The sequence below is a fragment of the Chrysemys picta genome, chromosome 10 (assembly GCF_011386835.1).
Source record: "Chrysemys picta bellii isolate R12L10 chromosome 10, ASM1138683v2, whole genome shotgun sequence".
Taxonomy (NCBI): domain Eukaryota; kingdom Metazoa; phylum Chordata; order Testudines; family Emydidae; genus Chrysemys; species Chrysemys picta.
This window is the reverse complement of record NC_088800.1, coordinates 19,023,075-19,049,464: the sequence shown is the minus strand read 5'-3', so window position 1 is coordinate 19,049,464 and position 26,390 is coordinate 19,023,075. Positions and strand designations below refer to the sequence as shown.

General features: G+C 43.6%; 1 protein-coding gene across 9 annotated transcripts in view; it reads left to right on the top strand.

Annotated features, from left to right (window-relative positions):
- The window catches only part of GABPB1 (GA binding protein transcription factor subunit beta 1), a 48,843-nt gene that overhangs the window by 7,069 nt on the left and 15,384 nt on the right, over positions 1–26,390 (top strand). For 7 of the 9 annotated variants that reach the window (XM_065559368.1, XM_024102893.3, XM_005307256.5 and 4 more), the window contains exons 2-8: positions 9,694–9,801; positions 10,622–10,789; positions 11,331–11,525; positions 12,499–12,610; positions 12,961–13,074; positions 24,192–24,377; positions 25,911–26,026. In XM_065559368.1, the coding sequence (XP_065415440.1) occupies positions 9,694–9,801; positions 10,622–10,789; positions 11,331–11,525; positions 12,499–12,610; positions 12,961–13,074; positions 24,192–24,377; positions 25,911–26,026 (999 nt within the window). Of the gene's footprint in view, positions 1–2,072; positions 2,204–9,693; positions 9,802–10,621; positions 10,790–11,330; positions 11,526–12,498; positions 12,611–12,960; positions 13,075–24,191; positions 24,378–25,910; positions 26,027–26,390 lie in introns of those variants that run through there. The other 2 variants (XM_065559366.1, XM_065559365.1) reach the window with 1 other exon arrangement.

The window sequence follows — 26,390 nt, the reverse complement described above, 5'->3', positions numbered from 1 at the left end:
ACATCCCCACGGTTATACCCGCGTGGTGTACTCTCCATAACATTTGTGAAGGGAAAGGTGAAAGCTTCATTCAGGCATGGACCTTGGAGGTTCAACACTTGGAGGCTGAATTTGAACAGCCAGAGACCAGGGCTATTAGAGGGGCCCAGCGTGGGGCTGTAAGGATTAGGGATGCCTTGAGGGAGCAATTCGATGCTGAAAGCCACCAGTAATGTTTGGTGCCCCGCACGGGAGTGAAGTGCAGTGGTTCCAATGCTAGTAGGCATCTGTGTTTGCTACGTATGATGCACTGACTTGCAGTGCTTGTTGCTTTCCTGGGCTACGGTATCTTGTACTTAATGCAATAAAGAATGTTTTCAAAGCCAAAAAATTCATTTATTGGGGAAAAATAACAAACCAAAAAAACCCCCACAACTGCTGGGGAAACGGAAAGGGCATGACACATCTGCTGTGTGGGAGGAGGGAAGGGGGCAGGTTGGGAACAGGACTATCACAGATTTGTGTATGTCCTGTTATCATATTCAGCCTTTCTGTCTGGAGTGCCGCACAATGAGTGCTGCACTTCAGGCTGGCTAAAACGCATGGTGATGGGGGTTGAGTGCAGTGGGGAAGGGTCATAGTTTGCAGGGCTGGGTGGTGAAGCTACAAGTGTTGGAGACAGCTGGTGGCAATAAGAACCCGGATGTTGGAGAAAGTGGGTTGGAGGTGACATGGGAGCACAAGGAAAAGAGTTTTGGGACAAGGGCTGCGGGGAGGGGGAGAGAAGCGGGTGTGGATCTGCTCCATCTGCAGTGCTATGAGCGCCTGTATTGAATCCGCTTGGTGATCCATAATGCTTGTGAGCCGCTCCGTGCTTTGGTGCCAGCGATTCGCATTCTGCTGGTGGAGCCTCCTTTCAGTCTCCTGCCACTCCTGTACTTTTTGATTTTTGCTACATGGCTTCGTGCAGCAGGTCCTCTTTGGTTCTTCATGTATGCTTCCAGAGGCAGCATTGTTCACGCTAGACAGAGCAATGATTCGACTGTACTTAAAGACAAGTACAGTGTACACAGTAGCAGAAAGTGCTGGTCCCAAAACGAGCGCACATTACCCACAGGAGCTCCAAAATGGCGAGTAAGCACAGGGACAAGGGGGACTGATTGTTTCAGGGCCGTAGTGTCCTCTGGGGTTGGTTCTGTGCCTTGGGGAGAGCCAACAGCTGCAGGGGGCCCCTATACTGAACACTGTCCCCACATTTTCCACAGGATGAGTGGAAAGATATTTCCTGGAAGGTATCTCGCTGCTGAGGGCGACCTGGGAAGCAAGGGAGGGTCTTCTACTACAATGCGGCTTCCGCCATGGCCCTTATGCCGCTTGCCTGTGTGCAGCAATGGTCCCCCGTCCCTCACGGCACAGTGGTGCGGACATGTTAGCCTAACTGGGGCAAGGAGCACAGTAGCTCTGCCAGGAACCTGTGCAAGCGGATTGCCCAGTTTCTGCATGAGACCTTTGAAGAGATCACTGAGGCCGATTACCACGATGTGAAAGAGCACATCAATGCCCTATTCCACATCTAGGCATACACATAACTTTAACCCTTCTTTCTGCAACCCTCCTCACCCCAAGAGCCTGCATCGAACAACTACCTTCCCAAAATAAAAGCCACTTGCTGGGCACCTCCTCTGGTGTTTGTTTTTCCCCGAGCACCGTCCGCTGTGACTGGTTACCTTCCTCCTGGCTTGAAAACAGCTCCTGGCTGCATGCATCTAGGGATGCCAGGCCGTCCTCTGGCTCTTGGGCCCCCCTCCTCCTCAGCACCCTTGCTGCCGCTTTCCTCCTCCTGCCTTGTTGACCTCTGTGCTATTATGGTCTCTGAAGTGTTCATGGTGGTCTTCGGAGTGGAGGTGTGGTCACCCCCAAGTATCGCATCCAGCTCTTTGTGGAAACGGCAGATTGTGGGGGCAGCACTGAAGCAGTGGTTTGCCTCCCACACTTTATGGTAGGCATTCCGCAGCTCCTTCACTTTCACCCTGCACTGCACTGCGTCCCGGTCATGGCTCCTTTCCATCATGGCCCTTGATATCTGCCCGTAGGTATCGTAATTCCTATGGCTGGAGTGCAGCTGAGACTGGACAGCTTCCTTCCCCCAAACACTGATGAGGTCCAGCACCTCGCCATTGCTCCGTACTGGGGATCGCCTGGCGCATGGAGGCATGGTCAACTGGTAAGATGCGCTGAGAGCACTCCATGCCTTGCTGAGCAAACAGGAAGGGGATTTTCAAAATTCCCAGAGAATTTAAAGGGCGGGTCTGACGGTTGGTCACCTGAGGGCAGGGCTGTAGAGTTCAAAGTAATGACCAGAGTGGCTAGAACAGGCATTGTGGGACACGTCTGGAGGCCGATCAGAGCGCATTAATAGACCAGGGCATCCACACTGGTGCCGGGGCACTCCAGCCGTGGCACAGCAAGCGTTATGCTTCTCGTGGAGGTAGATTACCAGAGGCGCTCAAGCTGGAGAGTCAGGGCACTCTACGTGCCTTGCCAGTGTGTCCACCTCAGGAGTTAGCATGTGCTAGTATAGCTATACCAGTATACCCTTTCTAGTGTAGAAAAGTCTTTGCAAGCAAACAAACAATTGGTGTAGCAACTACTCATGTTATAGGCTCAAGATATTATTCTCAGCCTACTGCCATCTTGTTTGCCATGTCTGGAACAAGCCTGTTGATTCATTTTTCCAAGTTCCAATTTCAGGAATGTAGCTGGAGAGCCCAAAGACCATACTATACTGGTCAGATGAAAAGGATGTATACACTATTTGAAAAGGACCATCTTCCCCTACTCTCTATAATGCTCAGTCCCAATTCTACGGAAGTCCAGTAGCAGCATTTAATTTATAATGGATTCCAATTTTAAGTGCAAAACTCAGCGTTGACTATAATATTTTACTGTACTGCATATAGGGCTAGATTCTTGGTCTTGCTTGTGTCACTTCAAGCAGCTGGAGTGTCACAAAGTGACCTTAAAGCTGTCCTAAAGGGGCAGTTGAAGATTTCTCTGGAAGGGGAAAAATCCTAGACTGCTGGTATAAAACCCCTCCTGAGATGATCTCATGCTGGCAGAGGAGTGGTGGGGAATTGTTCTGGGGTGGAGTGTTGTGCTCAACAGATTTCGGGCCAGTGCAACAGTCTGTAGGGGGCTGTTCTAGCCCTCATAACTTTTATGTCAGGGCTGGCTCAGAAGCAGGAAAGTTCATAAAAGAGGGTGAAGAGCCACCCTTGCCAATATCTACCCCCGTATAAGACCATGCACAGTTGTATCAGGCACGGGCTTGATGCTGCTGAGAATTGCACACACGTTTTTCAGCTCCTAAGGATAGCCCTGAATTCCAAAAGCCACCAATATGCTGAGAAATCTACAGTAGCTTCTGGGAAGTACCATCCAGAGAAGCTGCAAAATCATATAATTTAAGGTCCAATGTGGTTGTGCACAAGTTTATTTGTACAAACATATTTTTCTGTTCAGGCCATATTTTACATGCTAAATGTGAGGGTTCTTACTCTATGGTATAGACTGCATTTGTTCCCATTGATAAGAAAACCAACCACATGTTAAAAGAAGAACAGGAGTACTTGTGGCACCTTAGAGACTAACAAATTTATTAGAGCATAAGCTTTCGTGGACTACAGCCCACTTCTTCGGATGCATATAGAATGGAACATATATTGAGGAGATATATATAAACACATACAGAGAGCATAAACAGGTGGGAGTTGTCTTACCAACTCTGAGAGGCCAATTAATTAAGAGAAAAAAATTAAGCTCTAAGTTATAACCGCATTTGCTCCAATCCCTCGGATAGAGACAAGCACCTACAAGATCTCTATCAAGCATTCTTAAAACTACAATACCCACCTGCTGAAGTGAAAAAACAGATTGACAGAGCCAGACGAGTACCCAGAAGTCACCTCCTACAAGACAGGCCCAACAAAGAAAATAACAGAACACCACTAGCTGTCACCTTCAGCCCCCAACTAAAACCTCTCCAGCGCATCATCAGAGATCTACAACCTATCCTGAAAGATGATCCTTTACTCTCACAGATCTTGGGAGACAGACCTGTCCTCGCTTACAGACAACCCCCCAACCTAAAGCAAATACTCACCAGCAACCACACATCACTGAACAAAACCACTAACCCAGGAACCTATCCTTGTAACAAACCCCGATGCCAACTCTGTCCACATATCTATTAAAGTGACATCATCATAGGACCTAATCACATCAGCCATACCATCAGGGGCTCGTTCACCTGCACATCTACCAATGTGATATATGCCATCATGTGCCAGCAATGCCCCTCTGCCATGTACATTGGCCAAACTGGACAGTCTCTACGCAAAAGAATTAATGGACACAAATCTGACATCAGGAATCAAAATACTCAAAAACCAGTGGGAGAACACTTTAACCTGTCTGGTCATTCAGTGACAGACCTGCGGGTGGCTATATTACAACAGAAAAACTTCAAAAACAGACTCCAAAGAGAGACTGGTGAGCTAGAATTGATATGCAAACTAGACACAATCAACTCCGGTTTGAATAAGGACTGGGAATGGCTGAGCCATTACAAACATTGACTCTATCTCCCTTTGTAAGTACTCTCACACTTATTATCAAACTGTCTGTACTCGGCTAGCTTGATTATCACTTCAAAAGTTTTTTTTCTCTTAATTAATTGGCCTCTCAGAGTTGGTAAGACAACTCCCACCTGTTTATGCTCTCTGTATGTGTTTATATATATCTCCTCAATATATGTTCCATTCTATATGCATCCGAAGAAGTGGGCTGTAGTCCACAAAAGCTTATGCTCTAATAAATTTGTTAGTCTCTAAGGTGCCACAAGTACTCCTGTTCTTCTTTTTGCGGATACAGACTAACACGGCTGTTACTCTGAAACCTGTCACATGTTAAAAGTTTATTTTAAAAAATAACCCATTTTGAGTTTATGTAAGTGCAACAAACAGCACTCCAAAAGCAATATTAGAACAGTGTTTCCACAGGTCATTTTTAATTAAAAAAAAAATCAACTTTAGCTGAGTAGTCATGAGAAATATAATTAGTGATACATTTTTTGTCTGTGGAAAGTTTCTAAGTGCATAGAAAGTCTTCTAGTGATAGAACTAGTTGGTTCTCAACAACTAGAGTATCACTGCTGCTCACTGCTGTAAGTTATAGAATTTGATTTTATTTTGTAACTGGCTGACAATGTAATTTTTGTTAGGGTTATTTTTACTCTTCTCTCCACAAGATGGCTCCATGAACATTTCTTTGGGTATCCCATGAGAAATAAAATTAACTGTACGTGTAGGTCACTGTCTTCAAATATCTTTGAGTGTGTGGACTGAAGCATCTAGTGGGAGCAACCCCCCAGGACTATAACAAAATACCGAAAGTTTATTTACTTGCTCCTTCGAGGGGTGGTCTTGGAAATTCTTAATAGAAGGTTGCATCAGAGTTCAGACACTCCATGGCAAGACTGATGAGGTTTTTTTATATACAGCTTGGTTCCTCCTCCTTTAAAAATACAACCACAAAATCAAAGGAGAGAAATAAGGCTGTGATGTTCATGAATTATGTTGAGAGCTGGTCAAAATTTGGAATTTAACAATTCTCAGCCTAATTTGGAATTTGAATTCTGACATTTCAAAAAATCCTTTTGCCCCATATTGGAACGAAAAGTTGAAATTCACTGTGAAACAAAATATCTGAACAAATTTGTTTTGGAATTATTGAAATGACCTTATCAAAGGTTAAAGCGCTTTGTTCCAGCTTTTTCCATTAATGCAGTGTTTCCCAAATTTGGGATGCCGCTTGTGTAGGGAAAGCCCCTGGCGGGCCGGGCCGGTTTGTTTACCCGCCGTGTCCGCAGGTTCGGCCGATCGCGGCTCCCACTGGCTGCGGTTTGCTGCTCCAGGCTAATGGGAGCTGCTGGAAGCGGCGGCCAGTACGTCCATTGACCTGGAGCAGCAAACCGCGGCCAGTGGGAGCCGCGATCGGCTGAACCTGCGGACACGGCGGGTAAAGAAACCGTCCCGGCCCACCAGGGGCTTTCCCTACACAAGCGGCGTCCCAAATTTGGGAAACACTGCATTACTAGGTTCATTTTCCCCCCATAAAACTGTTTTCACAATTATACTGTAGCCTTTCAGTAATATACTCTTCAGTGCCCCTCTGCCATGTACATTGGCCAAACCAGACAGTCTCTACGCAAAGGAATAAATGGACACAAATCTGACATCAGGAATCATAACATTCAAAAACCAGTAGGAGAACACTTCAACCTCTCTGGTCACTCTGTAACAGACTTAAAGGTGGCAATTTTGCAACAGAAAAGCTTCAAAAACACACTCCAACGAGAAACTGCTGAGCTTGAATTAATATGCAAACTAGAGACCATTAACTTGGGTTTGGATAGAGACTGGGAGTGGCTGGGTCATTACACATATTGAATCTATTTCCCCATGTCAAGTATCCTCACACCTTCTTGTCAACTGTCTAAAATGGGCCATCTTGATTATCACTACAAAAGTTTTTTTTCTCCTGCTGATAATAGCTCATCTTAATTAATTAGCCTCTTATAGTTGGTATGGCTACTTCCACTTTTTCATGTTCTCTATATGTATCTATATCTTCTTACTATATGTTCCATTCTATGCATCTGATGAAGTGGGCTGTAGCCCACGAAAGCTTATGCTCAGATAAATTTGTTCATCTCTAAGGTGCCACAAGTACTCCTGTTCTTTTTGCGAATGCAGACTAACACGGTTGCTACTCTGAAACTTTTATCCTGTTCATGACTTTATTGTGGAACAGCCATTCATAACTTATTAGCTTGATGTTTTCCATTGCAAAGATTCTTCCTGACAAAAGTAAAAAGACACTGTCCCCTCTCTTAATGGGCTGGTTTTACTTCCTTATGCTAAAAGACAGATTGGTTCCTGATACTAGCAGTAATATAGATGTCTACAGTGCTAGTCATCTTGTCCTCACTCCTCCATTTCTCAGTCAGGAACTACCATAATTAAAGAAGTCACAAAGAAAACTTTACAAATTCATTGGTTTTGTGCCTGATTTTGACTCCATTTAAAAATAGTGAAAATAGTAGTTTAATGGTATTTCTTTCTGAACTGCCCTATCATTTGTGTGATGGAATTGGAGCTGTTCTGTAATAATTTATAAATACTGTATATTGACCTGGTTCTTGGGATTTTTACTGTATGAATATATTGATTTTGTTTAATAGGGGACTGTAGGGGAAAGCAAGCAGGAAAGGAAAGAATGGCTCAAGATAAGCCACTTGTGAGCAAACATTTGAGAGTTAAGAGGCAGTTTCAGGACAGGAAAATGCTGGGAACACAGAAGATCAAAAGAACTATGGAAGATTTAATAAGGGTCTCTTGGGCGAAGGTGTGAAGGGGCAGTTGTTCAGAGCAACCAGGCTGACGCAGGCTCCCATTAGACTGAGTGTCTGAAGAAGTTAAGGCCTGCCTAAGTTACCATCAGGCAATGATGTGCCCTTCACTCTAAAAACTGTGTTCCTATTCATGAATAAATAATACTTTGTTTTTAAGAAGTCTGTCTGCACACTGGGCATCGCTAGTCATGGACTTCCAAAGGGAAGAACCTCAGGTGTCCAAACTCAGTTGGACCTGCAGGGTGAGAACAGTTAACATGCAGGGTACTGTAGCCCGGGCCCTGATTTAAGTGTGGGAGAATTGTGGAATTCCACCCCAGGACAGATAAAGGCATGACGAAGTGCCCTCGAAGAGACCAAAAAAGAGGAGCAGCTAGACCTGTAACTATGAGTATTGGTAAATTACTCCATCAAGAAACATACATCACGCTTCTCATAAACTACGACTAATATAATACAGTCTGACCCCTTTGTCGTGCATGACTGGAAAGTAAATTGGTAAAACCCATTCTCATTCTTAGTATCTTTGCAGATTAAAGCATAGATAAAAGAATGAAAAGTTCATTATATGTTTTGGCTGGTAGTTTAAACTGTGTTTTAAATTCTGGACACTCTAATTATTTAATGTTTAATATGGATCGAAGGTCAGAGTCAGTGGTTTTGCTAAGATGTTGTTCCGGGGAGTTCGTGTAGATAAAACATATGTTTAGGGATGTTTTGCCACATAGGTTTACTCTTTCCCCCCCCCCCCCCCCCATAATCTATCTATATATTACTTGCCTTGTGAAGTCCACAACCTTATTGAGGCTCCTAAAACGTGCATAGAAATATAGCCATGTATACTATTAAAAACAGAATGTCTAAAATGGAAAACATAATTTTATCCATAAGTCCTAAAATTACTATTTCTACCAATTCTGCATATTTACAGTAAAATAATATGCTGAACAAGCACTATAAAATTGATATCAGTACTATCTATTGACATCACCAAAAATTGTATACACTAAAAAATCAAATACTATTCACATATTTCTACTTCAAAAATATTCTTAATAGATCATCTTCATATGGAAAATATATTAATACAGATAATAGAAAAATGTTTAAATACGCCTCTGAAGAAATGTTCCAGTAATTAAGTCTGTTGCCAAACAAACAAACAAACCCTTTCCAGCTTGAAAGAGAATGTCCAGATAAGTTAGCATGTGTATTTGAAAGTGGTGAAGCAACTAGATATATTGAATACGAATTTCATACATTTTAGAAAGTATGGGGTTTTGTGTGTGTTTATATGAGCATTTGCCAAATTAGATGGGAACTCTCTTTCATACTTAGCTATTTTTCTGAAATGATGAATTCTGGATTTTTGGTTTTTATTTTGTATTTCAGTTCAGTTATTTTGAGTCACTTATAGTGAGCATGTCCACTGTTTCCAGTGCCTGGCTATGGATTTCCCTTGCAAGTTGTACTTTTTTGTTTTTTTAATTTTGACAATTGATCTGGCTTCGATGTATTTACAAGGTGAAGCCCCAACTGCCCCCAAATTCTTTGTCTTCCCTTTCTTGGCAGAGCAAATCAACTTTTTTGACATATTAGTGTCACCATACAGTAATAGTCCACTAGAGGGAATTCCATAGAAAAGTTATCAAAAGCATTGTGCTTCCTGTCTATCATAGTGTATTTTTAGCATGGCAGATCCTTAATTAATCAAAGTAAATGGCTTTTCTAAATGTATGCAGTGCCAGTGGGAAATATGAACAGGGGACATAAGTAGCCAGAAATCTTTGGTCCCATTTGATCCCCTTGGTACCAATGTTGCCCTAGGTTGCAATCAATACCAAGTAAGAGAGTATACATCATTGTTTATTTAGAGAATATATAGCCAATTCAGTCTAATTTGAGGCTGGAGTAACTTTTAAAAAAGAAAAACCTTCCACAGCTGTGGATAATAATGCAAGAAGGAATATTAAGTATTAAACTCTTCACCCAACTTCAACTCTATTTGAATGTCCAAAAAAAGTTGCATGAACAGATTGGCTGTGTATTAAGCAGATGAGGAAACTTGTTATAATGCCTAAAGCATAATCTAATTTTTAAAAGTCTTGCCCCCCCCAAAAAAAATTATGGAGAAGAAAAATGGTATTTTTTAAAAACTCTGGTAGCATTTGTACACTTAAGAAGTGGTGTCAATTTAATGTTAAACTCTTCATCATTTTCCCCCTACATTATTTCACAAGATGTCCTTGGTAGATTTGGGAAAGAAGCTTTTAGAAGCTGCACGAGCAGGTCAAGATGATGAAGTTCGCATTTTGATGGCAAATGGAGCACCTTTTACCACAGACTGGGTAATAAAAAAATTTCATTTGTTTGAAATGTTTTTACATTATTTTTGTTTCTCTGTGATATCTTCCTTGGAAAAGTGTAACTAAATTATCAGAAATCTATACAGTCATATAAACCTACATTGAGGTTTATATATATTTCCGTATTGAATGTGAGGTTGGACACTGGACTATGGCATTGCAAATTGAAGCTGGGTAGTTAATTGTATTGTCTGACCTAGGAATTAGGTACCCGGGACTATTTTGGGCACTGGGCAAGTAATTGGGTAAGTAATTGATGATAGTGAACTCTGAATGAGTTAATCTTTTAATGGCAGTCCAACTGAACTTTGGAAAATATAATAAAATGTGTACATCATTCAGAACGAAAGCTCATCCTGATTACATGACCATGTGTTAGTTTAGGAAGAGGGCCCAATTAATACCTTTATTCTAATTGCTGATGATCAGCAGAAGTAGGCTCAATGACAAACACCTAAGCTGGAAGTTGGTAGAGTTGGAACATGTATGCGACCTTGAAGAGGCAAGCCATAGACAGTGGTCTCTTCTCTGGATGATGGGAACTTGTTAGCAGAAAATCTCAACTTGGAAATCTTTCTTTTTATATTTCGTTCTTTCAATCTGCTATTCCTTCTTTCCATGAAATTTAAAAGGGAAAAAGATAGGATTATTAAGAGAAATAGAGTTAGAATTGGTTGACAGATGCCTGGGTTCTGTACCTCCAGGATAGAAGAGACAAAATGAGAGGGTTGGAAGTGAGTACTTCATGCTGTTTGTTTGGTTTGTTTGTTTGTTAATAGTCCACTTTTGTACCACATTACAGTTGGGAACATCACCACTTCATCTAGCAGCACAGTATGGGCACTATTCAACAACAGAAGTGTTACTTCGAGCAGGTGTAAGTCGGGATGCGAGAACAAAAGTGGACAGAACTCCATTACATATGGCAGCATCTGAAGGCCATGCAAACATAGTAGAAGTCTTACTTAAGGTAGAAACTTCTTTTTATGTTATCTGCCATTTGAAACTGAATCTAGAAGACTAGTTAATCATAAATCTGCATAGGTGTAACTTTCTTTAATCCCTCAATTGGCTGAAAATGACTTTTTAAATAATTTTAAGGGCTTTTAAAAAATTTAACATCTGTACTAAAGGTTACAGGTGGTACATTCTTTTTCCCATTCAGTTTTGTATTTTATTTTTAAATATTTGTTACAATCAGTGTGCTTTCAGGCAAATTGTTTACTGGCACTCAAAAATAAGACTTCTTCATAATGCAGTACTATATAAATAAAAATCTTCTAAAACCTACACCTGTGGTCCTAGGAATTATTTAATCCTTTGTGTTAATGTGTGTGGTAATTACTATAAAGTACATTTAATGAAATAGTAATTATAAGACAGCAGGAAGTTCCTTGCAGCAAGCAAGTGAAAGAGAGTACTTTCATCATCTTGCATATGATTACATTTGCAGCATTTTGCAGTTCAAACAGTCTGTGCTTATTTGATTTATGTAATGTTTTTGTTTGCAGCATGGTGCTGATGTTAATGCAAAGGACATGCTAAAGATGACTGCTCTTCACTGGGCTACAGAACACAATCACCAGGAGGTGGTGGAGCTCTTAATAAAATATGGAGCAGATGTCCACACGCAAAGTAAATTTTGCAAAACTGCATTAGATATTGCAATAGACAATGGGAATGAAGATGTAGCAGAAATATTACAGGTAATGTTTTGATTTATGATGCAGATGAAACTTACAGAAAGATGCTGACCAGCTAAATTGTTAATTTAGTAGTTGTTGGAGGTTGCATGGTGATGAACATAGATTTTCTCCTCTTCGGTCCATAGCATAGAAGTGAGATGATACTAATACATATTTGTGTAAAAATTGGCTGAAGAATGCTTTTAGCCCCTGCCAATTGAAGTGAGGGCCTTTAGTCTTCTTAACTTGCTCATTCCGACTTACAGAATAGCTGGGATAGTTTGCAGATGGGGTATGGCAACTAAACTTTAAGCTACTGGCATCTCGGGCAATATGTCCTGGCTTCAGTGGTAGATTAGCTTCACATGGGGGGCTAAATTAGTTGGTGGGGATGGGAGAGGGAGGCGATGCCCTCTTTTTGTTGACTAGGCACCAGTCCAACTTTCTATACTAGTGAGGATGGGATCCATTGGAATGCCCAGTTTCACACAGCCAGGCTTTTTGGCTTACCAGTACAGTCGCTTGCATGGTAGCTTCAGACCTTTTCAGACGCTGAGATTATGTAGTTTTATATAAGCTTCATGGTTAAGTGGGCCGCTTTGGCCTAGAATAAGTGAGGGTATTGAGTATTCAGTATTGAAATGCTAGGGAAACAGGTGTTGGTGGCAGTCTACTGTTTTACTTCACTCAGATTATGTTGCCTTTATGAAGCAAATAAGATAAAGTCTAAAGTTGCAGCCTCTTGGTCACAATTTACATAATTTGGTGTGAGTCCTCATCGGTCCTTGGTCTTTCCAATCTACTTGAAATAGCTCCTAGATTATTACTTGGGTGCGGGTTGACTGTAGATTTACATTTTGTTCTAGTCTTATATACCTTCTCCTGTGGAGGAAGCTGTCATTTAAAAAAAACATTTTTATAGAAGTATACTCTGTTTGTTTGTTTTTAATGTTTATTTGCAGACTGAATAGTACTGTTGTCTTTTGACTCCTAGATTGCAATGCAGAACCAAATCAATACAAATCCAGAGAGTCCTGACACTGTGACAATACATGCAGCTACACCACAGTTTATCATTGGACCTGGAGGAGTGGTGAACCTAACAGGTCTGGTATCTTCTGCAAATATTTCAAATGCAACAGCTATTTACATGCATTTAGGATAGCTATTGCCATTTTATGCAAAGGCTATTAAGAACAGTGATGGTAAGATTGCAGCAGGTGCCTTATTCCTCTTTGTTGTCTTTTGTATATTATAAATATCCAAGTACTTAGAATAATAATGTAAATTGAGGTAACGCATCAGAAACTGCATTAGCCTAAAAAACTTGTCTTCAGAATAGCACTTTTGGTTTATAACAAGACCAATATATGTCTTCACTGTAAAAAAAAAAATAGGGACTTGTGTGACATTCTAATACAAGTTTGTGAACTGACTTTATTTTTTCTCCTTCTAGACGAGACGGGAGTATCTGCTGTACAATTCGGAAATTCATCAACATCAGTATTAGCTACATTAGCAGCTTTAGCAGAAGCATCTGCTCCTCTGTCCAACTCTTCGGAAACACCAGGTTAGAAAGCAAAGTAATTTATTTGCATTGAGTAAACGAACACAAAGAATGTGGAGATAAAGCTTTCGGCAGTACAATTTGTCTGAAAATGGATTGAAATTCATTTTAAAAATACTGAAAATAAATTAATACCCATTTTGTTCAAATCAGCAATGTATGAGGATCATATCGTGTAAAATACTTACCACATATAAGATGTAACTATTTCAGAGTAAGACTTTTTTTTATTTACAGTTGGTATTTCTGAATCTCCTGGAGGCAGCACTCATTTTCGTGAAACGTAACATCATTCAGGAGCCTATAGTCAGATCAAAAACTGGTTTCTGACCTGCAGTATTACTAGTTGGGAAAAAAACTTTTAATATCTGAACACTAGACATTTTGTTTAAAGTATCAGAGGGGTAGCCGTGTTAGTCTGTATCCACAAAATCAACGAGGAGTCCGGTGGCACCTTAAAGACTAACAGATTTATTTGGGCATAAGCTTCCATGGGTAAAAAACCCACTTCTTCAGATTCATGGTGCCACCAGACTCCTTGTTGTATTTTGTTTAAGTTCATATTTTTTTTAAACTAGGAAAAGATGGCCATAAAATACAACATTCAAACAAAACACACTTATCATGTGAAGACCACTAAATAATCTTAAATATATTGGATTAAATCGTTAACTAACTTGAGTGCAGCCCATAAAATGACATGTGGGTCCTCTCCCAAAAACTGAAGCATCCTGCCTGCAAATGTAACACATGTATGTAGAGCTAAATCCTGCCTGGATAGCACTACTAGTGTGACCAAGGATGCTGGAAAATGTATTCACTGTTCTAAGAATCCTGCCAGTGGGGATAGGACTGGGGAACGCTCTTCTGGGCACACATTGCTGCTGCACTGAAAAGGAGCAACATGCATCTTCAACTAGTATCTGCAGCCATCTGTAGCATATTTCACTCTGCAAGGCTGTGGGAGGACAGAGAATCAGTTGACTGCCAAGATAGTATAAAGTGTCATTAGCCCCAATTACTCTGAACATACAACAGCCTACATCTTTTATTCCCTTTAAAAAAAAAAATTACAGAGGGGCGTAGCCAGCGCCTTCTCTGTTTCGGGAACTCTTAACGAGGCTTGGGATGGCCTGATATTGTCCAGAGGTGGTTTTTACCAGGTAAAATCATGGTTTTTAGCACTCTGGGATAAACTACTTCATCCCAGTTTAAGGCATTTTCTATTTTTAAAAACTGTTTTGTTAATGCATGCCACATTACACTAAGGCCTAGTCTTCACTTACCGGCTGGTCCGGCGGCACGCCATCGATGTTCTGTGATCGATTTATCGCGTCTGGTTAAGACGTGATAAATCGATCCCGGATCGATCCCGGAAGTGCTCACAGTTGGCGCCGGTACTCCAGCTCGCCGAGAGGAGTACGCAGCGTCGACGGGGGGAGACTTCCTGCCGCGTCTGGACCGCAGTAAGTCCGGACTAAGGTACTTCGAATTCAGCTACGTTATTAACGTAGCTGAATTTGCGTACCTTAGTCCGAAGTCTGGACTAAGTGGGGACCAGGCCTTAGTTTTAGTTACATATTCAAATTGTGGCTACATAAGGCAGTAGATTCATAGATTAATTTAAGGTTGTACAAATAAAAAGTAAAACTGCAGTGGATGTAATACTTGTAATTATAATACGAACATTGGAATGTCTGTATACATTTTGGTTTGGTATTTTCTCGAGTAAGTTGTGTGTGTCATGACTCATATTTCAGTTTTCAATATTATAGTTGAAAACATTTGATTATATGAAAATGACAATAATGCAGAGTTGTAGGCTTGAAGCATTAAGCGATCAGAAGCATGCAGAGTTGCAGACTACCAATCCAAGTTAATTTGGCTGTGCAGCATTCTGTAGCAGAAGACCAACTTTGATGTAGTGAGTAGACTGAGCCTATTCCTCAGTCTTGAATGGATGTATCTGAAGTTTGAAAAGATTTGTTCTATGTTTGCTGGACACTGATCAGTTATTTTTCCCAGTGTCCTGGTTTAAATCAAGTTTAAGCTGGTATTTACCAGCATCCTGTCCTCAACTAGATTTTCCCAGGAAATTGCCAACCCTATTGCCATGAATATGCTTTCCCAGTCTGCTGCCTTCCCCCCATTCCTACTTCTGTCCATTTATGATGCAGAAAGTTAGGAAAGAGAGGGCAGTCATGAATCCGGTGCAACTGAAGTGACTTCAAAGACTATGATTATTAGACCTTGTGAAGATGGCAGCAGATATTTATATATCATATAGAAAAAAATTCTTCTTCTTCAAGTGATTGCTCCTGTGTATTCCACAGTAGGTGTGCGTGCTTGTCACGTGCACCGGTGCCGGAAATTTTTCCCTTAGCAGTACCCATAGTGGGGAGCACCGCTGTGAGCCCTGGAGTGGCGCCTCTATATCGCGCTATAAGGGGAGCTGTGCACTCCCCCCACCCTCAGTTCCTTCTTGCTGCCAGTGAAGGTAGTCGGAACTTTGTGCTCCAGCTCTGCTGTAGCGCTTCTAGGCTTAGTAGTACAACTCTTCTTAGTAGTCTGATTCTCTAGTTAGTTGCCTGGCTCGGGGCATGCCCTATGCCCCAGGCTTCAAGTCGTGCGACTTCTGTCGCAGTTCTATGCCCAGAAGCGACCCACACTCTCAGTGCCTTCGCTGTCTGGGTGAGACTCACGTAAGTGACCGTTGTAAAATTTGCATATCGTTCAAACCAAGAACGAAACGTGAAAGGGATATCCGTCTCCGGGCTCTACTAATGGAGTTGGCATTGGCCCCGGTGCCGGGCACATCGTCAGTGTGGAGTGACGCCCCATCAACCAGTCGGCACCGCTCCCCCGCTAAGAAGCAAGGGAAGACTCAGCAGCGCCAAGAGGACAGGGGTGAGGCCACACCCAAGTTGGGCGGCCCACGATCCCCCTCGGGACCCAGACCTCTGACTCACGCTGAGCGGAGTAGTCCGGTCCCATCCGCGCATGCCTCTCCTGCGGTGAGAATACAGTCAACTCTGGAGGCAGCACAGGAAGCGCGTGACATCCTCGCCCTTCCGGTGCTGGGCGCGCCGCCCGAGACGGGCCCTCGCTCCCGAGGGAAGCTGCCGCTGGGAGCTCATTAACCCTCCCCGGTCCGGATAGCCCCCGCTCCGAGGATGAGGTCCCTACCCGTTCTGCGAGGCCATCTCATAGCTCGCGTCAGACTTCCACTCCATTGGCCGATTTGCCTGGGAGGGAGTCCCGAGGGCCCTCCACTACCCGGAGGGGTTGCAGGCACCGAGACAAGAAGCGTCGACGCTCCTCTTCCTACCGGAGTTATAGGAGCAGGTCTCAACGCTGTCGGCACCGACTCTCAGATTCGAGTGCTCGCTCCGACAGGCGTCGTTCGCGAAGCACCCCTCAGCCGTCACCGAGGCGTCGTAGCCATGGTCACCGGGGGGGAATCTGGAAGCAGTACTTCTGACGGGTACAGGTCTTCTTCATCGAGATCTAAATCTCGAGGCTGGCAGCGACACAGCCGTGGATGCTCCCGTTGCTCGTTCGGCACCGTGTGCTCTTCAGCGACTTTGGCTTCGGCACCCAGCCACCCATCCCCGGGCCGCACCGTCCTGCACGATCAAGCGGCTCCGCTAGGTCCCCAGGTGGGGCACTGGCAAGGGGCACCCTGGCAAGGGCAGTGGTGTCAGTGGGCACCTTGGCCCCAACTACCGGCACCGGCGAGACCCCGTTCGTTGGCTGGGGCATCACAGATACATTTGACGTCCCCCCCTCGGCACTGGGAAAAGTCAACCGGCACCAAGACAGCGGCACTGCACCCGGGCTTGGACTTGGGGGTTGAACCACCAGTACCGCCTGATGCCCTGGGGGCAGATCCGGTCCCGGCAACGGCACCGGAGGAATCCATTGCGGTGTCACCACCCGGGTTACGGGAAGATTTTAAGGCTCACCAGGAACTCCTTAGGCGGGTCGCCTCAAATCTCCAGCTCCAGGCTGAGGAGATGGAGAAGCCATTGGACACTTCGTTGAACGTGTTGTCCTCCTCGGCACCGGGCCGTGTGGCCCGTCCTCTCCACGAGGGGGTGGCTAATATCTCGACTTTGCTTTGGCAAACACTGGCGTCCTTGGCGCCTATTTCTAAAAAGGCGGAGAGAAAGTAACTTTGTGCCAGCAAAGGGGCACGAATATTTGTACTCTCACCCCGCACCCAACTCTCTGGTGATGGAGTCTGTAAACCACCGAGAGAGGCCTGGCCAACCCCCGCCCACCCCCAAGGATAAAGACGCCAGGAGACTGGATACCTTCGGCAGGAAGGTTTATTCATCGGCGAGCTTCCAACTCAGGATGGCAAATCACCACGCCCTCCTGAGCTGGTATGATTTTAACTTGTGGGGGTCTCTGCTAAAGTTCAAACCTCTTTTTTAGGAAAAGGACAAGAAGGAGTTCAGGGCTTTGGTCGACGAAGGCACGGCGGCGAAAGCGTCCCTCCAAGTGGCTTCGGACATGGCAGTTACAGCAGCCCGTTCGATGGCCTCGGCTGTTGCCATGCGCAGGGCATCATGGCCCTCGCTGTCAGGGCTGTCTGCGGAGTTCCAGTCCCTCATGCAGGACTTGCCTTTCAACAGGAAGGCCCTGTTTGCAGATCAGACAGACACCTGTCTGCACGGGATGAAGGACTCCCGCGCCCCCCTGCAAACTCTGGGCCTATATGTCCAACCAGCTAAGGACAAACCCAGGCCACAGACCTTGGTTCCTCCGGCTAGAGGCAGATATGAGCCCCTGCCTAAGAGGCCTGGGCCGCCAAGGGCAAGAGGCAGGGGAAGAGGCGCTTTTGACTCTTTGAGGGGGGCCACACTGCCTGTTGCCAGGGAAACCCCCCAGTTAATAAAGTTTGTGTTCTGCAACCGTTTATCTGCCTTCCGAGTGCAATGGTCCTGTATAACGTTGGACCAGTGGGTCCTCAGCACCATTTCCAAGGGCTACATGTTGCAGTTCGCTTCGCCCCCCCTCCACCACTCCCTGCCCCCGGAGGCCCCCGGGGACCCGGAGCACGTAGTCCTCCTAGACCAGGAGATGACGCGCCTCCTCACCCTAGGTGCGGTGGAGAAGGTATCTCGGGAATTTCAGGGCAGAGGTTTTTACTCCCGGTATTTCCTTATCCCGAAGGCAAAAGGTGGGCTCAGGCCCACTCTCGACCTGCGGAACCTCAACCAGTTTATGGTTCATTACAAGTTCCGTATGGTTTCCCTGGCCTCTATTATTCCATCCCTAGACCCGGGGAATTGGTTCGCAGCCCTGGACCTCCAGGATGCGTATTTCCACATACATATTTTCAAGGGTCACAGGCGCTTCCTCCGCTTCCTGGTGGGGCGGGATCACTACCAGTTTACAGTCCTTCCCTTTGGCCTCTCCACAGCCCCCAAGGTTCTTACCAATTCATGGCGGTAGTGGCAGCTCACCTCCGGACGAATGGGCTGCAAATTTTCCCCTACCTGGACGACTGGCTGCTCAAGGGCAAGTCTCAGTCCCAGGTGCAGGCCCAGCTGAAATTCCTGCTGGCCACTTGCGAGAGTCTAGGCCTAGTGGTGAACGAGGACAAATCCACGTTAGTGCCGGTTCAGCGCATACACTCCATCGGAGCACTGTTAGACTCGGTGGTGGCCACGGCCTCTCTCCCCCGAGACAGGTTCGAGACACTCAAAAGTCTCATAGCTTCAATCACGGCCTTCCCCGTAACAACGGCAAGGGTGTGCCTTCAAATCTTAGGCCACATGGCAGCATGCACCTCCATGGTGCAGCATGCACCTCCATGGTGCGACATGCCAGGCTCAGAATGAGGCCCTTCCAACTCTGGCTGGCCTCCCAATATTCCCAGGCCAGGGAGGGCCTGGACAAGGTTGTCAGGTTACCTCCCAACGTAGTGACCGACCTGCAATGGTGGTCCCTCCCGACCAACATGTTACAAGGGATCTCCTTCTGAGAGACCCCCTCCCTCACTAGATCTGGTGTCGGATGCCTCGGACCTGGGGTGGGAGGCCCATGCCGGGAGCTTAAAAACCCAGGGCAGATAGTCGACCTCGGAATTGTCCCTGCACATACACATCAGGGAGCTCAGGGTGGTGCACCTGGCGTGCATAGCCTTCAGCCCACACCTACGGGGGAAGATGGTCAGAGTCCTCAAGGACAATACAGCCGCGATGTATTACATCAACAGGCAAGGAGGCACGCGCTCCTCGGCATTGTGCCAGGAAGCCCTCGACCTATGGGAATTTTTTATAGCCCACGATATCTCTCTGAGGGCCTTTCACCTACCCAGCATGTGCAATACGTGAGCCTATCACCTCAGCAGGGTTTTCTCCCACCAATACGAGTGGTCCCTCCACTGGGAGATCGCCCGGCAACTCTTCCGAGAGTGGGGAGCTCCCTGGGTAGATCTCTTCGCTACCGCCCAGAATCGCCTCTGCCCCCAGTTCTGCTCCAGGGCAGGGGCGGAAAGGGGGGTGATCTCGAATGCATTCCTCCTCCGGTGGTCAGGCCAAATGTTCTATGCCTTTCCACCGTTCCCACTGATAGGCAGGGTCCTGCAGAAAGTAAAGACAGACGGGTCAAGAGTTATTCTCATAGCCCCAGAATGACCCCGACAGCATTGGTACGGGACCTTTCTGCAGCTGTTGGCGGCCCCCCCACGGAGGCTGTCGCTCCGCCTGGATCTCCTCTCCCAGGAGAAGGGATGCCTTCTTCACCCCAACCTGGCCGCGCTTCACTTGACAGCATGGTTGCTCCATGGTTGAACGAAGAGGAGGGAAGGTGTTCGGAGGAGGTCAGAAGGATTCTGCTAGAGAGCAGAAAGCCGTCTACACGGCGGACCTACTTAGCCAAATGGTTTATGTTCTCTAGGTGGGCGGGGGAGCGGGGTGCCTCCCCGTCATCCGCACCCCTCCAGCTTATTCTAGATTACCTCCTGTCCCTTAGGACCCAAGGCCTAGCTCCGGCCTCGGTCAGGGTACATTTAGCGGCCATTTCAGCCTTTCATCCTCTGGTGCAAGGTCACTCTGCTTTTTCCCATGAGATGACCTCCCGTTTTTTAAGAGTACTCGACCGTACATTCCCGTACGCCAGGGCCCCAGTCCCGCAATGGGATCTAAACCTAGTGCTATCTCGCCTCACGGGCCCTCCCTTTGAGCCCTTGGCCCCGTGTTCCTGGGCCCACCTATGCTGGAAGGTGGCATTCCTGGTGGCTATCACCTCAGCCCGTCGGGTCTCGGAGCTTAGAGCCTTGACCTCGGAACCCCCGTATACGGTCTTCCATAAGGATAAGGTCCAGCTTCGCCCACACCCTGCGTTTCTCCCCAAAGTGGTCTCCGCTTTCCAAATGGATCAGGACATTTTCCTACCGGTACGCTGTCCTAAGCCCCATTCCTCCAACGAGGAACGCCACCTTCACACGTTAGACGTACGTAGGGCACTGGCCTTTTACTTCGACAGGACCAGGCCGTTCAGGAAATCCTCCCAACTGTTTGTTGCATCGGCAGAGTGTATTTCACCAAATGGATCCATCAGGCAACCCAACCCCATCCAACAAAAGTTGGTAGTCTGACACTTTGAAAGAAGTAACTAGGGGGAGAGATTTGAGCTGGGTAATCTCTCTCTTTCAAATAAATCAGACTACATTCTTAGAATACTTCAGAGTTTAAATGCTGGAGAAGATCTACAAGATTAGCAATGTATTTAGGATTCAGTGGTAGATGTTCTTTGATAACTGGCTGAGAGCTTTCATAGGCCCACCTTCACTATGATGCAGTAGAACCCAAGCCAAATGTCAGAAATCCATTAAAGGTGCAAAGCCCTGGAAAAAAATAAGCTTTATAAATAAACCAACCTGAAGTCTCTAATGGTTTTAAAATGTATAGCAGGAAAAAGAAGTCATTAATTACCTGTGTATCAACACCAGTATATTCAAGCAAAAGGCTACACTTTTTGTGTCCTTAGTACAATTAGCAAGAGAGTCATAATTATATGTAAAATAATTTAGCAAACCTTTAGAGTTGGGCATTCATTTTTGGCTCTTATCTTCGCTGTAGCTTCGAAAATATACAGCTGTGAATAGATAAGGAGGAAGAGTTAAGTTTGGTGCATATCTTGTGTGTGGATTTCAAATCTTTCACTGCTTTCCCTCTTTTCCAGGTTGGCCTTCCCCCAGTCCCTTCCTGCTAGCCATGTATAGTTTAGCAATTAAAAATAATCTATTTTACAAAGCAGCAGAGAGAAAAATGCTTCTCACTGGATCTGTCTAGTGTTGTTTATTTTAATTGCTATTCCAGTGAATACCCCATGTGCAGAGGGGTCTTGCTTCCAATTGTGTGCTGGAGCATGGAGTGCTCTGCCTGGAGGGAAAAACATCAGAGAAGCACATGGTTCCAAATGAATACTTGGAGTGCAACTATAGGTCTGTTTATGTCTGAGGTTGAACCCAAGTGTGTGCACAGGATTGCTAACCTGCACTTCAAAAAGAAATCCTACCTTTTGATTACTTCTGCATCTCTGAGGATAATGAAACTGCTGTTTCCCTTGACACTAATGTACCTGCTAGTGTTTAAGGTAGTATGGTGATTGGTCCATTATAAATATGTACATACATGGAGAGCAAGGGAAGGGCTGGGTTTTTTCCTCTTTAAATAGAATAACAACTTGGAAAATAATTCCCCATCCCCTAATAAGGGGTATCCCTGCTGCAGGCTCCCCAGTGATGTTTACATCCAAAAACACAAGCTTTACCTTTAGTCCCAGCTCCTTGAAAGGTCAGAGCAGTTTGCTGGAGTAACAGACATTTTCACTTTGCAGCCCCAACAGAGACTGTGTGGCAGTAGAGTCATCATTTTTGGCTATTATTGAGCAGTAAGTTTATGGTAGAATGTGTTTTTTATTTTTAAAGTTATAAGTTTCTTTAAAATAAACTTGGTTTATTTTAAATTATTTCCTTGCATATCCTCATTGTTTAATATTGTTAATACTACTTTGCTTTCTTGCATAAACACTTCCTGAAGAGTGTTTTTATTAGTAATTCCTTAGAATAGGGATCTCTATGGACAGCACTTCAGAAGGCAATGATTGCAATCATTATTTGAATGGCACAGTCATTTTAAATTGTGCTGTCATTAATTGCAAAGATGAAAGCTTCTTACTTGTATCTATCTGATCTCTGACATTTCTGAGATGACATAGGCTATAGTTTTAAATTTTACTCTGATAGAAAGCCTTCTAGTGTCTACTGTTTAAATCAAAGCCTCTGATTTTAACATAACATAGGCTGAACATAAACATAGGTTTAATGTGCTTGAAAATGTTTGATTGTCTAGTGCTTACATTGCTCTTTGTGCCTTAGTGGGTTTTTTTGATTTTTTGGATAGGGTTTTTCCTCCTGACATTTTCAAAAATAAGGGACACTGTGACAGGGCCTATAATTTAAAGGCAAATAAAAACAACCTGAGATGGATAACACATAGTTTATCAATGCTCTGAATAATATCTTTGCTGGTTTTTAGCTTGATTCATAAATGTAATATAGAAGAATTTGAGTGGGTCAGTGCGTATATACATTCTGGAATCATGGGTTTGAAATGCAAAGGTTTGTTTTTATTATTTTTGATCTTGTCAAGGTAAATTAAAACATTTAATTTACCTTTTTAAAGTTCACTTGCTTCATATTACTTTCCCAGAGTAAATATTTTATTTGACTTTCAAGTTTTTATTTCTGTGGAAAACAGACAAGATTACCCAATACTGTTCACTTAGCCCTGCTTGATATACCCTCTACCAAGACCATTTAGGTATCGTTTGGCTTTCTGTGTGTGGAACACCCATACAATACAACTTTAAGATCCTACAGAGGTCTCTTTACCTATTACTGCCTAGGAAGAAGATATCATAACTTGTAGGTCATGGGCCAGATTCTCAACTGGTGTAAAATGACATAGCTCCACTGACTTCATTGGATCTACATGAATTTATACCACATGAGGATCTAGACCCACATTTCTATCCAAAACTTTTGTGACAAGTCACCCTGAGATTACTATAACTGAAAATATTAAAGAACAAAATATTTTTTCCAGTTTCTTTACTTTATACATGTGACAGGAATTTGACAACGTATAGTTAGGGCCCTACCAAATTCACAGCCATGAAAAACGTGTCACGGACCGTGAAATCTGATCTTTTGTGTATTTTTACCCTATACTACGCAGATTTCACGGTGGAATCTGATCTTTTGTGTACTTTTACCCTATACTATGCAGATTTCACGGTGGAGACCGACGTTTCTCAAATTGGGGGTCCTGACCCAAAAGGGGGGGGTCACAAGGTTATTTGGGGGGGGGTCATGGTATTGTCACCCTTACTTCTGCACTGCCTTCAGAGCTGGAGGGCTGGAGAGTGGCAGCTATTGGCTGGGCGCCCAGCTCTCCAGGTAGTGCCCCACCTGCAGCAGCGCAGAAGTAAGGGTGGCAATACCATACCATGCCACCCTTCGTTTTTTAAAGAATTAGTGAATTAAAAAAAATTCAGATTGACCTTTTAAAAATCTCAGGGCACTTTTCAGCAGACTCTGAACAAAACATTTGTTTCATTACTAATCTTCTCAGAGTTCTAATGTACAAAGCTGTGTGCAGACAACACAACAGCTATTGGGCTCTTCAAAAAAATTATCTCACTCTTACTGCAATACTAATACCTAACTCAGTACTTAAGATATCCCAAAAATATTTTACAAAGTATGAAAAATGCTAGCTAAAATCAGATTATATTCTTTTGGACTGAATTCTGCCCTGTTCAATCCCATTGATTGCAGTCAGGGCAGAATTTGTATCAGTACATATATTTTTGAAACTTCACGTTTCTTGCACTGATGAAAGATTACCATTGACTTCAGTAAACTTTGGATTAGATCATATAAGCATAGTTTATATGTTAATAATGCATTAGATTTATAGCTGCAGAAGAAACTTGGAATTTGAAGTGGCATGTAAAAGGCTTCTAATTGTTACTAAATTCTGAGTCCCAATTTGTAAATTATAAATATCCTGACCTTCTTTACACTTTATCAACAGTTGTAGCAACAGAAGAAGTCGTGACTGCAGAATCTGTGGATGGTGCAATTCAGCAAGTTGTCAGTTCTGGAGGTCAACAAGTTATTACTATAGTTACAGATGGCATTCAGCTTAGTAATCTCCATTCAATTCCAACCAGTGGAATAGGTCAGCCAATCATTGTGACCATGCCAGATGGACAGCAAGGTGAGTGGAAACAAGATGCTCAATGTGAACTTCAAGAATAATTTTAGTTTAAAATATTGATAGTTCAGGAAAATGTGGGACTTTTTACATGATCTGTGTCTGTGTACAGCAGATAGAATTGACATTTGCTGTATGCAGTGAATTATTTCTCTAGATCTGCTGCGGTTGAGTGAGATGCCATTTGAATTGCATTTTTCTGTAGATGTGCAAGTTGACTAAAATGGATCAAAAATAGACTATAAGGGGAAAAATAAAATTTAAGAAATTAATTTAACCAGTGAGATTTGAGTATGTAAATATATTAAGAAAAGAGTGGGGGAGGAAGACAAATTTCTAAGGTATAAGGAGGAGAGATAAGATGTTGAAGGGAAAGATGATGGTTGTCTGACTTATCTCTATCAACCCGGGTTGTTAGAAACTCAGTATCAAAAATAGAAAATCTAGAACACCAACAATAGAACAGCATTTCAGTAGTTAGGACCCTTCTTCAGAGGAACTCAGGCAGAAAAGTGGGATGCAGATTTGAGGACCCAATGCCAGGAGTAGCGTTTGCATACCATGGCGATTTGCTCTATGAGGATCCTCTTTGGACTCCAGGATACCCAGGACTTTTGAGGGTGGTCTATGAGAGGAGCAGGGGCAGAGCTGGCGGATTCATGAATACACAGTGTACCCACTGGAGCAAGAGTACATTTACTGTGGGGAGCTATTGCTGCCCTGATGCTGCAATAATGGCTGTGGAGTTTTGTGTAAATATTTCCTGTAACAGCTACTCCTGATGGAAATGATTGCTTTCTTGGTTTCCCATCATCAGATCATCCCTTGGGATTCCCAATGCAGAGCTTGGCTTCTTAAAGCCATGCACTGTGGTCCAGGATTTGGTCCACAGTCTGGGCAGATACAGCCATTTATCACGAAACATGAATCTATACAGTTACTAATTGAACTGACATTTAGAAGAGCACATAGCCAACCAAATGAATATTTAGGAAATATGTACACAATGATGTAGTATAAATATGACCATAATTTTCTCAGCGTTAGGGAACTGCTAGATTTTTTTCAAATTGCCTAAATGATTGACCTCAAAAATATAAGCCATTTTACTTTTCACAAATTATTTAAAAGGAGATAGTCTTGTAGCTGAAGCACAGAATTGTGAGTAGGGAGATCTAGTTTCTGTTCCCAGCCCTGCCACACAGATTTTATCTGTGACCTTGTGACTGGTCACTTAACGTATGTGACTTGTTAACCCATGAGTACAATGGGGTTGATGATACCTAATCATCACCCCTGCTGTGTTGTGAACCTAAATTTAAAAAAGAACATTGAAATCTCTAATAGAAGATGCAGTAAAAGTTGTAGTATAACATTTTGAACTTAATGAGTATTTCATTGAACTGTGGTTTTTCTGTTGGAAAAGCTGGCTTTTCCATTTACTCTTGGAACTAGAATTTTACATATTAGTTTTATGTAATGTAAATACTGGCCCTTGTATTCATATTTATCTATATACATATGTTTTTATTGAAGTATTAACAGTACCAGCAACAGACATTGCTGAAGAAACTGTGATCAGTGAAGAACCACCAATCAAGAGGCAGTGCATTGAGATTGTTGAAAATCGTGTGGAATCTGCAGAAATAGAAGTAAGGAGTCTATTACCTGATGTGTTTTAACTAGAATTTTCAAAACTGAATGTTTTGTTGTTTCTTGTTTTATAGCTGAGTTTCTATGCAGCCACAGAATGAAGATAACTTGTTTGTATTCCCATATCCTTTGTTAGTTTGTATCAGAACTTGTGTTTTACAAAATTGCTGTAGGAAGTAGATAGTATATCTATGTTCAATCCTCAGGTTGCCCATTTGTGCATATAGATGTCACTTATTTTTGCACTTGGTTAATTTTTTTCTTTTAATGTCAACGGTAAATTCCTAAAACTAGATACTGATATATCATCATCTGATACGACTTTTCATAAACAATGAATGAGAATAATGTCCTTTCATCTCT